Below are 12180 nucleotides of genomic sequence, written 5' to 3'. Positions count from 1 at the left end.
GCTCTTGTTGAGCTGAGGGAAGTTTGTGGCTGATTTTTAAACAGTGTGAATGATGTACTTTTTCACAGTTTTGCCACTATTTTTCACACCATCAAAAATAATGACAGCATTATGCCATGGGAACAGCAAAGCTAATATCAGTCCTTGGCCAGACAACTACGCCAATCTCTCTACAATGAAATGGTTTTAAATGACAGTATATTCATCTGCTACCAGTCATCTCAGACCTAAAATCAATTGAAAAACTGTGGTTAAACCTTAATACTCATGTTCTCAGATGCTCCCAATGCTGAATGAGCCGGAGCTTTTTTCGCTAATGAGAATGGCCACAAATATCCGTCTCTCTGTGTGAAGGAGGTAGAGAGATGCCCCCGTTGACCATAAGCTAATGTAGTGTAAGCTCTAGTTCCCAGTAAACATTGTAGTAACCGCGCTTAGACCAGACTTTGTCCAGGTGCCAGAGGCATTAAAGTCCTGGTGCAATGGACGGTTCCCTGGGAAGGCCAAATGGAGGAGGCATGAAAGAGCTAGAGGACAAGGTAGATAAATGCCGAAGCAAGGGGTGAAGGTCTTGGTGCTCCCCTATTGAGGTGGGATGCAGGGGATTTGTTGGCTAGTCATTCAGCAGGGCCCTTAAAAGCTTTGGAGTGAAAAGAAACTTGCATAGAAAAAGCCACTGAAAAAAAACACATCAGAAAAGCTACCAAAAAGGCAACAAGATGGCTGTGGATCAAGCCGGGGATCTGTTGACCCCACGAGTTAGGAAGCAAGGAAGCTCAGACACAAGCCAGTGCGTTACCAACCCTGCCTGGATCACCTTGGGGAGCATGTATGATGAACACTACTTTGTTCTGTTCAGCCACAAAAAAAGCTATAATAGAAATACGTTGAAATTTGCTGGAGTAGCCCATGGATGCAAATGCAAGGCACTGTAACTCTTGTTAGTTAATCCTGGAGCTGTAGTACATCAACACTCTCAGAATTAGTTGTCTCCATCCCCCCCCCCCCCCCCCCCCAAAAAAAAAAAAAAAAACCTGTTTCCTCCCAAATTACTAGTCGGCCTAAAGCATTGCTATTTCTTTTTAAAGATGCCCCATCTGCTGAACAGTTGTACCTAATGGGAGGCCCTCTTTCTTTGAAACTCTTTGCAGCAGAACGCAATGAAGTTGCTAATAAATCAATGATTGTGCTTGGAGAGTCTTTGGGTGTGTTCACACCAGAGATATTTAGTCTGTAAAACAAACTCTGATCCATCATCTGATTTGGACCAAAGTAAACAAACAATAGGTGTAAAAGTGCCCTTAGATTCAAATTCTCGCTATAATTTCTCACATTCAGTCACCCCACAACACAACAGTGGTTGTTTTTTAATTAAAGCTGTGTTGCATCTTTTCTCTAAAGATTTACTATCATAAGTGTGTTAGGAGCATAAAAAGGAAGGTGGGGGTGGAGACTTGATTCAGTGTCTCAGTCCATCCTGAGCCAAACTAAAACATGGCCCAGCACACAATCTCAGGCTGAGTCTTGTGCTCACTGGTGTCTGGGCTATTAATAGAGTTAGCCTGAGAATTTGGTTTAAGGTCAGCTATCAGACTCCTGTTCCCAACTGATGGAGAAGGAAAAAAATGCACATTTCTCACATTTCTGATCATGTATGTAAACCTCACCCTCTCTGTATGCCCGCTCTTCTAGGTGGGGTTAGTCACCCATTCAGACTTCCTTTCAGAAAGTGCTAAAAGGGTTCCCGCTGCTTCCATTGGCTCTCTGCTTTAAATGTGGGGGAAAGACCCGGGTCATCGCTCTGGCTCAAAAATTATAAGCCACTGTGGCTAATTTTCAGCAAATTAAATTAGCCACATCCAAAGTTGATTAACCAAAGCCTGATTGCAGCATCTGAGCTTGTAACAAACTATATTTGAATTCAGTTTAAAATGTGAAAGTTTCTTTTTTAACAAAGAACTTTGATCATAAATGTTATGCAGATTAGAACAAGCAGTAGTATAGTGCTGGTTGTAAAAATAAACTAATCAAATATGTGTTTGACGAGGTAGCTCAGTCCGTCAAAACTCTGCAATTCATGTTACTGGGCTAGCAGTGGTTTATTACACATGAAAGCCACCAGCATTTTTAAACAATGCTATGTTCGCCATACTCAATGTGAATTATGTATAATTCCTATAGAGAAATTAGAAGTTGGTAATAATGGGATTTATAGGTCAAAGCCGTACAAAGTCGTAGATCAGAAATCTGGCACAAAATCTTTGAGAAGTACATTTCTACCAGTAACTTCTGCATCTAACTGGTGTCAGAGCTTTATAATGAGCAGACTTTAAGGAAGTGAGCAAAAGCTTAATACTAAATGTTCCTCCTTGTTTGTGTTCCAATGGGTCAGTTTAGTAATTAGTAGAAACATGTAAAATGTAGAAGATAAGTGACAGAAATGTGGCCAGCAGATGCTCGACAATCATTGTTGGTAGAGTGAACGTCGTTAGTAAAAACAAGTTATTTTTTAGGTGAGAAGGTCTATTAATTGAAAAGAAAATAAGAAGATGGGGATAGAAATAGTTTATTTGGTACTAATTCTATCAGATACTTGCTAAGAAGGTTAATGTCACTAGGAGCAAAGCTATCTATGGTGTATCGCCAACACCTGATGTTTCTCCTGGACAAATTACCTTCTTTTTAAAATCCCATTTAATATTTACCTGGATTATTGTATCTAGGGTTGTCAAAATAATTGATACCTCAAAATAACCCATTCACATTTGCCCAAATTGTCGCACTTCCTCCAACCGCAGTGCTACAATAACAGACACTCAGCCTCCCTGCAGCCGCTCATCTCAAAAATGATTTGCTGCTGGACGTTTAAACTCCAAGCTAACTTGTAGAGGATGGCTAGAAAAAACTGTTTCTCGTTCTGCAAGACAAACACAAACATGGTGTTCAGAGGAACTTTCCGTAAAAGGCAGATGGAGAATACAAAGTGGACATGTTAAAAAAATTACACGTGCTATGCTTTCGGTACAAGCTATTGCTGGAAGCTAATATTACGACCCTGATGTTTGAGAGCATCTTAAAAAGGTCAGTAAAGCTCCTGTCTCTGCAATAGTGAAGTAGTAAACCTCCTGGACGACACAAGCTAATGCTATGTTTAAATATTAGCTTCATGAACATCGCAATGATGGGCCTCTGTTTTACTTGTCCTTTGTAGTTGTGAAGCTATTGCGGGGCTAATGTGGTTAATAATAACACAGGTTATGGTGGAGCCAGACTGAAGCTGAAAATTACAGCAGAGAAAAATAGGAACCTGCAGCAACACACCCCGCTGCTGTAGTTGATAACTAAAGAAGATATGTAGTCTTTCCAGAAAGAGAACTTGGGCAGGGCTGCTGCTGAGTAGATTTACATGGACCATGTCCTTGTTTACACTGTAAAAATGTGTTTTAAATGCACCAAATCCATGTCTGTTTTGAAACATGATTCATCTTAGTTTAGAAGGATTCTTTTATTTGTCCCTCACTAGTAACATTTAACTTCATCAACAGCAAATTGTTGAAAGGCACATAAAAGCACACAGCTGCACACTAAAGATAAGTAATTATTATAAAAATCATATCTTTTGCTCTTAACCAAAAATAATCTTAAGCCTTCAAAAAATGTTCCGGTATTGAAGATCGTATCAAGTATTTTTCATAGTATGTGTATCAATTTGGAGATTTCATTATGGTGACAACACCCATTGTATCTGTTAAAGATACATCTATTACTGCAGACACTGATTATGTATAAAGAGTCTACTGGCAGGTTTATAGTATTTATTTCATGTACATCTGTTGTATAATAGTTTTAGTTTTCTTTACATCACACATGTGGCCCAGTGGATTATTGCCTAAAGCCCAGTGCAGCTGCTGGCTGGACAACGGTGGTTTTCACATTAAATGCGTCTGTTCACTCGGATAGCTAAATAGACACAGGAAGTCAGTGAAAATACATCTTGAGTTTTCAGCTCCACTCTGACACACAAGCTTTAAAACAAATGACACAGAAGCTCTTATTCCTCGCTCCCAGATGGCCTGTAGGAAGCTTAAATAACCCTGCCAAAGTCACTGACATCCAGTCAATGCTTTAGGATCCACAGAGATTACAACCAGTCCTTTAAAAGTCAGCGCTAAAGCAGATTGCTGGTTATCAGGCTCTGAATTTGATCAACATCTCGTTCTTCTTGGCAGAGTTATTAAGGTTATCTAGTTTGACCACTTCAAATTACAGAATACTTGGTGGTTTTCTATAACTTCTCGTAAAATACTTAAATGCATTTCTAAAACATCATAATTTTTCCCTTTTTGCGGTAAAGCTTAGAAAGGATAGACAGAAGAAACTAAAGGTGAAAAAACAATTCCCACTGATTTTATTTTTCAACTCTAATCTCTGACTTTTAGCTTCGGCCCTGATGCTTAAAACCTTTTCACTCTGTCCTTCCCATCGTTGTCTCTGTGTGTTTTCATTTTTGTCCCTCATCTACATCCTTCGCTGAAGCTCTGGAGCCATGTTGACCGGTCCCTGCAGCCACCAAGACCAAAGGCAATCACACTGAAGCTCAACGCTCAGTTTCTTTTCTTTAGCATTCCCTCATTTTTTTTCCTCATTGAGGGGGGAAAAAAGTGTACTAAAAATATATTCTTTGAAATCAGAAATAATTTATCTCAAAACCCCGAAGCCATGCCGTCTTCTGCTACATAATTAGCAGCCAGTGAATAAAAGGTTTTACCGCTAAGAAAGTTGAAACCCAAACGATATTGCTCTTTGTGTTGCAGCAAATACCAAACCGAGTCCTCGCAGTATTTTTTTTGGTGGGTTCTTGTGTTCTCAGAGTTATTCATACTGCTAAGCTATTAAAAACCTGTCATGGTGGAAAAGCTGATTTTTAAGTTATACAATATTTTGATCTCTGGGGATTCACCATTAAATATTTCATGATTAACTCTCTAACCCAGTGGTTACCAACATGGTGCACCAAGTGGTGGTGCCCACGAGCCTGTTCTAAAAATAAATCCACCAATCCACCAATGAGCTGCATCTAAAGCTTTTTTTTATTTTATTATTAGCCTTGATGTTTATTGACACTTGCATTTATATAGATTTAAAAATGACTTGCTATAACAAAGCATGAAAAATGCATTTATTTTACATAAAGTTAAGGTGAACTCTGACTCTTGTAGTTCAAAGATTAGTACTGGTAGCCCTTCATATGACCCAACACCAAATGAAGTAGCTCTTAGTTTCAAAAAGGTTGGTGACCCCTGCTCTAACCCATGTTGCTGTTTAAGCTGGTTACAAACTACTTGCATCATAAGGGATTATGTTTGTCGCTCAAGTGTTTTTACATCTGCAACATGAATCTGGCTCTTTTTACTCTTATCAAATTAACATGTGATATTCAGAATTTTCTGCAACATGTGTTGCCCATATTTAACTGTTAATATCAATGCATCGTTATAAACAACAATCTTTAACCGACCTCCATCATAATTAACAAAGCAAAATAATTCACTTTCATGTAAGAATTCAAGATACACTAATATTATACAGTTATATTTTTCCTGTACAGGTCTGGAAGTGGGAAATATTTTTACTTTGAGTTAAGTCTGACTTAAATTACGTACTAATGGAAAATAAAAGGAGTTAATTGTCCCTTTCTCGTTTATTTTAATACTCCCTGAACAAACTGATTCTGATGCAGTTGGTATCTAGTATCTGTGTTTTATGATGGCTAATTAATATTGCATCGCTAGTTTTAATTTTTTAGTATGAATGCAAGTCCTAAAAACAGAAATCTTCTGCCCTGTCTCCATAACCGTTAGCTTATAGCCAGCCTCTACCTTTCTTCCTTCTGGTATCTCTGCCATTTAGCTGTGTCACCACTCCTCAGGCACGGCTTTTTTTTTGCAGTGCAGCTCATACCACTACGATGGTGTGTTAAGCGCTGGAGCTGAAAGCAGAAACGGTCTGTCGGCACACAGAGCGGGAGCAGCTCACGGCTGGTTGGCATCCTCTGCTGGCTTGTGAACGCGTGTGTGCCCTGGCCATCTGCAGTATGGTGAGTGAAGCATGTAAATACTGTAGATTCAGCAGCCTGACACATGCCGGCACCTTTTTTTTGTTATTTACCTCGGCTGTGTCCTCTGAACCAATGCTAATGACTTTGCTTAAAATCTGCTCCGCCTGCAGTTTACATTGTGGAGTTGTATGTGCTGGGGCTTTTTCACCTCCTGGAAGGTGACTATACAGTATTCCCATGAGTGACTAATCGAGCAGAATCTCGTGAATGAGCGAGGGCCTGCTTGTTTGTTAGTACAACATATGGTTGAGCTGTACGTGCTACCGTCACTGCATCGTATGTCAGTCAGATGGCAAGGCGTCTTATCGCCACTCGTGTTTTGAATTTGTTAATGTTTTGGTTTCGAGATTAGCGAAGCAGATATCGTAAGGGAGGAGGGTACCAGATGGAAAGAGAAGGAGGAAGGGGACAATTATGTGTAGCATTAGGTGGAGCCCGCCCGAGTCAAGCACAGTGCTCTGTAGAAGTATTCATACCCCTTGATTTTGTAAAGATTTCCAACCAAAAAGGATGCAACATGAAATTTAGGGAAGGGGGTATTATATGTAAACAGTTGTTGTGAATCCGTGTAATACAAACAGAATTTAGGTGAAACTGAATTGATCGTGTTTTGCACAAAAGTCTGAAAAGTGTGGCATGCATTTGTATTCTCCTCCTTTTTAAATAAGAATTTAGTTTGCTTGCATTATTACAACTGCAAGTCTGAAAGGGCTTTGCACATGTACGTAGTTACTGCATTATTTTTATTTTATTTTTTTTGTTAGTCATCCTTGAATCAGATTGGATTGATAATATCTGATGACAATTTTCAAGTTTCTTTAAGGATTTTCAATCGGATTTAGGTATAAACTAATCAGTTATGTCTCTGGGTGTATATTTTGGGTTGTTGTCCTGCTGGAAGGTGAACATAGTCCTCTTCCTTTCGACTCTGACCAACTTCCCCGTCTCTGCTGAAGAAAAGTATCACCGCCGCATGTTTTTTTTCTGTTCTCGTTCACATTTTCTTCCACATGAGCTGTGGCCCATTGTAAATCCAAGCTTCTTTGGGCTATTCTTTCAAAAATGGGTTTGTTTTTCTTGTCAGTTTTTAAAAAAGACCCAATTTATGAAGTGCACAACCAGTAGTTTCCACCTGAGCTTTGCTTCCTTGCAGCTCCTCCAGAGTTAACATGAGCCTTCTGGCTGCTTCTATGAGTAATGCTCTGCGTTCCCATCCAGACGGTTTGGGTCAACGGCTAGAAAGATTCCCAGCTTGTCTGTCTGCATCAGGTCCGCCAGTCAGCCACGGATCAGTCACAGCAAAGATTGTTTATGTGCTAAGCAAGTTTAAATGGGATGACATGCACATGCTCAGGCCTTGAAACTAAAAATATCTGTCTTGTTCACAATTTAAGAAACACTTCTTGTGTGAACGATTGTGTGATAGCACAAGTGTAAATGTACACCAGCCTGCTACTTCCGAGGCTTTGGTGTGTATTATTTAAAGGTTCGGCATTGGCCTCTTTTTTATCAAACTAATGTCGATTTCACATTTCATAAATTGCTTAACTCTCCATTTGCAGCTCAAAATATCAGAAATAATTTTATAACTAGGACTTTAACCTTCAGGGTTTTTCCCCACAGTGCATTTCAGCATTAGGACCATAGCACAATTCTTAAATATAACATGGCGTGTAGTTGTGTCCCAGATGTGTTTCGCATTGATAAAATCTGTGGGAATATTAGCTCATTGAAACTGTGGAAAAAATATATAGATTTTAGCTAACATTTAGCTAGATTGTGTCTTTTCCGATTGCAATAAACCATAAATGGTTTAGGGTTCTTTTTGCACAAGGGGAATATTTTGTTTAGACTATTTCAACAATAAAACCTAAAGTTTTCAACTAAAGAAGCTTTGGAAATGTTAGCCAGTGTTTAACATTTGCTCAGTTTTAATGAGTGTAGTGCTGCAAGGAAGTGACACCGAATCAAAAATAGTGCATTTGATCTGCATCCTGTGTTTGCTGAATTGTCTTGTGCAGGATCTTAAGTCTATGATTTAGCCAGAGATCAATGCAGAATAATCAATGAGATTGTCATTGCCTCTCTGAAAGCGTGTGATGTGTGCATATATACTGGTAATGCCCAATAACATCTACTGAAACTCATTTGCTCAATCTAATCTACTCCTAGAATATTTTATTTATCAATTAAGTTACTACTATTACTATTATACTACCAATACTGCTATTATACTACTACTACTACTACATCAGATTACCCTGTCCACACCTGCCCATTAGATGCCAGATTCAGCTTTTTTTTATTTTCAGTAAAGCACTGATGCTTGTATATGGATTGCATTGATTACAAGTATCTAACTTTTCGTCATATGGAATAAGTCCTAATTCTCCTAATTGCACTAAACTACTTTGTAACATGCAGACTTAACCATTTAAAGCATTGTACAGAAAAGTACTGTTTACAATTTGCTTATCAAGCCATTATCATACAATTGAATTTGTAATCCTTGAGCATTTATGTATCATCAGGCCAACTGTTTATCCATTACTAATATTGTTATAATGTAACTCCAATCCCCTAACACTGCGGATAATTTGGTAATAGATGGTTGTTTTGTTTGTGTTTGTTTGTTGTTGTTGTTGTTTTTTTGGAGGGGGGAGGGGGATTGATGCATTTTAGAAATTTTTATTTTATTTTATTTTTTTTCTCCATTAAGCTGCCTCCTTCAGTAGTGCAGGAAACTCAGTCCAGACGTTGATATAGCTTCTCTCGGTTAGGGACACAATGCTGCTGTGTTTCTGCAGATCTGCGGCCCCTACTTCAGACCTCAGCGGTGTTGTGATAAGACTCAGCAGGAGCCAAAAATCACACGGAGGGGTTTTGTGTTCGTGTAATGTGGGAGCTAGACAGACTGGAATTTACCGTAGCAGCAGCAGCAGGGCCACACACCAACCCACTGACTTCCTTTCGCCCGGGCAAATGGAGTACACCAGCCAGCAGATGTCGGGTTTGTTTGTGGCCTTTTGTCTCGCAGGTGTTTGCTTGACTGCAAAGAAGTCTTCCCCAGCCGATTTCTCCAACACTGGTCGCACAGTTTGACCCGTGGTTTCGTCATGATTCTGCAGCGGTTTGTCCAGATATCTGGGAGTCTGCTTCTGGTTCCCATTGTAGATAATGACTGAGAATAAACAGCTTGACTCATTAAAATCTCCAGGTCTCTGCCAAAGGTAGTAAAATAAAGGGCAGTTCATGGGAAGCCAGGGTTCTTGTTGTTGCTTTTGAAGCTTAATTTGGTTGTGGGTCGCTGCTTTGTGTAATCTCTAGATCTGCTATAAATGTAAAGCTGCTATTTCTCAATTTATAGTCTATACCCTTCATGCTACTGCTAATGGTGCGGGTCAGATTTTTCAAGATGTTTAAACTATATTAAACAAAGATACACAGAGAACAGAGGTCCTTTTTTTCCCCTGCATTTGCCCCATAGATACTTTTTGCCCTCTCAGCAGGGTTTACCAAATGTTTTTAAAAAAAACTCTTCCTCAAGTGATCCTGAAACATATTTTCAGCCAGCTGGAAATCACACTCTCTGCAGGCTGCCATGAGTTCTTTTGGGTTGTGTACATAAAGGCTGGGTAAGCCACAAAGAAACATGATGGACTGAATCCAACAGTAAAAGTGTTTTTACTGAGGCTGCACAACATTTCACAATCCTGTCATTATTGAAGTATCCCTGATCGCAATATGCATGTGGTGAAGAACTGCCTGCACTGCAGTAAGGGTTTGCTCAAGACATTCAACAATATTATCGTGCATTAATTTAGGTAAATCCAAAAGACTGCATCAAAATGTGTGAAAGTTTAGTCTTTAACTGGAGAAATACATGCTCTATTGTGTTAAGATCAGGTGACGGACTTGGCCATTTAAGAATATTCCACCTGGGTTGCTTTGGCTGTATGTTCTGGCTTATCGTCCTTCTGCACCATGTAACAGCATGAGATCAATTTGACTGAATTTAGCTGGATTTAGGCAGACAGAACATCTATGAACACCTCTGGATTTGTCTGGCTGCTTCTCTCCTGAGTCACAACATCAATAAGCACCAGTTCTACAGGCAGCCATGTACACCCAAGCAATCACACTGCCTCCGCCGTGTTTTCCAGAGGAAACGGTACGCATTGGATCATGAGCTCTTCCATCCCGTTTCTGTACTTCTGCCAGCATTCAGGCAGAGGTTTTGTCCTCACTGCCTTTTTTTTAGATGTTTTCTATGGAAAGTATAATCTCTCCTTTCTATTCTGGAGGCGTATGAGTAGCTTGGACCGTTCTGTGAGCTGGATTTTCTTCCATGCAGTCTCCTCTTCATGGCAGACTTGGATGTCGATACACCTACCTCCTTGGAGAGTCTTGTTCTCCTGGTTGCCTGTTGTGAAGGGGTTTCTCTTCACCATGGAAATGATTCTGAGATCATTCACCACTTTGCTTTCTTGCGCTCTCAGGATGTACTAAACTGTAGATTTTGCCACTCCTAATATTTTAGCAACTGCTCTGATGTTTTTTCTTTTCCTTTCCCGTAGCTTAAAGATGGTTTATCTCCTTTTACCACATGTTGTCTGTTCGCAGTGAAATGTTCCATCATAAGCAAGCAGCACACCTCAAATCAACTCAAGGCATATTATCTGCTTAATTAATAACATGCCAACGAAATTACCCACACCTGCCAGCAAAAATAGCATTTGAGTCTATTAGAGACGCACCGATCTGATACCTGGATCTGATATTGGCTCCAATATTGACTAATTAGCTGGATCAAACATTGGATGAATGACGCCATTCCAGCGTTCTGATCCAGTAATTTCTTCTTTTTTTTTTTTGATTGATATCATATAACTTTAATAATATGATAATTTTGATTTAATAATATCCCGGATACAAGCGGCTGAAATGAGTTTTCTCCGTAGTGTGTCTGGGCTCTCCCTTAGAGATAGGGTGAGGAGCTCAGTCATCCGGGGAGGACTCAGAGTAGAGCCGCTGCTCCTCCACGTCGAGAGGAGCCAGTTGAGGTGGCTCGGGCATCTGGTCAGGATGCCTCCTGGACGCCTCCCTGGTGAGGTGTTCCGGGCACGTCCCACCGGGAGGAGGCCCAGGGGAAGACCCAGGACACGCTGGAGGGACTATGTCTCCCGGCTGGCCTGGGAACGCCTTGGGATTCCTCCTGAGGAGCTGGCCCAAGTGGCTGGGGAGAGGGACGTCTGGGCCTCCCTACTGAAGCTGCTACCCCCGTGACCCGACCCCGGATAAGCGGAAGAAGATGGATTGATCATACACGGCGACCTAGTCACTTCTATTGTATGTTTGCAACGTTGGTTACGTCAACATGCAGAGCGCACACAGCAGCTAGTGATGAGCGAACACAGAGCAACATCTAGCAAGCGCCAGATCAAGCAAAATCTACTGGAAACACTTCAAACTTCATACGCCAACAAGTCGGACTGCAACATACAATATCTGCAACATGAAGATTGCAAGGGGGTGATAAAGATGGTAAATTCAACACCACATTCACGGCAGGGTATACGGTTTATTCATTCAACAGTAATATCGGCTCGGGTATCAGCCCAGGTATCGGATCGGAAAAAACTGAATCGGTGCATCTGTAGAGGCTATTGTCCAAATATTTTTGGTCCCTTTTTTAAATAACTTTAAACTAGGGCTGGACGATAATTCAATAACTATATATATCGATCGATAGACGTATAGTTCAATATAAAAAACAGGGCTCAATTAAAAAGTTCAATAAAAGACCAGTGCATTCTAGCCTATCATGTAGGTTAATACTACAGTCATTGCATCCTCCCAGCCAATCACAAACCCAGGAAAGCTCCATCAGCCTTCAGACAGTTCAGAGAGCACGAGTTCTTTTTTTAACACCTGCAGTTTTTGGAAAAAGTTGGTTGAATAAAGGATTGTGTTTGAATCCATTTATCTTAAAATAGGTCATCAAGCATTAGCATAAAATGGTCAGGGCTGCACTTAAAATGTATATTTTGAATTGTTTTTGA

At 40.2% G+C, this 12180-nt stretch overlaps 1 protein-coding gene across 3 annotated transcripts in view; it reads left to right on the top strand.

Annotated features, from left to right (window-relative positions):
- Positions 1–12180, top strand: part of sept4b (septin 4b) — a 52449-nt gene that overhangs the window by 18573 nt on the left and 21696 nt on the right. The window contains exon 1 of one of the 3 annotated variants that reach the window (XM_036150306.1): positions 5985–6097. The exons of the other annotated variants lie outside the window; for them this stretch is intronic. Within the exon in view, the coding sequence (XP_036006199.1) occupies positions 6095–6097 (3 nt within the window). The 5' untranslated portion in view covers positions 5985–6094. Of the gene's footprint in view, positions 1–5984; positions 6098–12180 lie in introns of those variants that run through there. 3 annotated transcript variants of the gene reach the window in all.

The sequence above is a fragment of the Fundulus heteroclitus genome, chromosome 18, assembly GCF_011125445.2.
Source record: "Fundulus heteroclitus isolate FHET01 chromosome 18, MU-UCD_Fhet_4.1, whole genome shotgun sequence".
NCBI classification, from domain to species: Eukaryota; Metazoa; Chordata; class Actinopteri; order Cyprinodontiformes; family Fundulidae; genus Fundulus; species Fundulus heteroclitus.
Note: the sequence above shows the minus strand (reverse complement) of the source record. Positions and strands in the feature narration are given on the sequence as shown.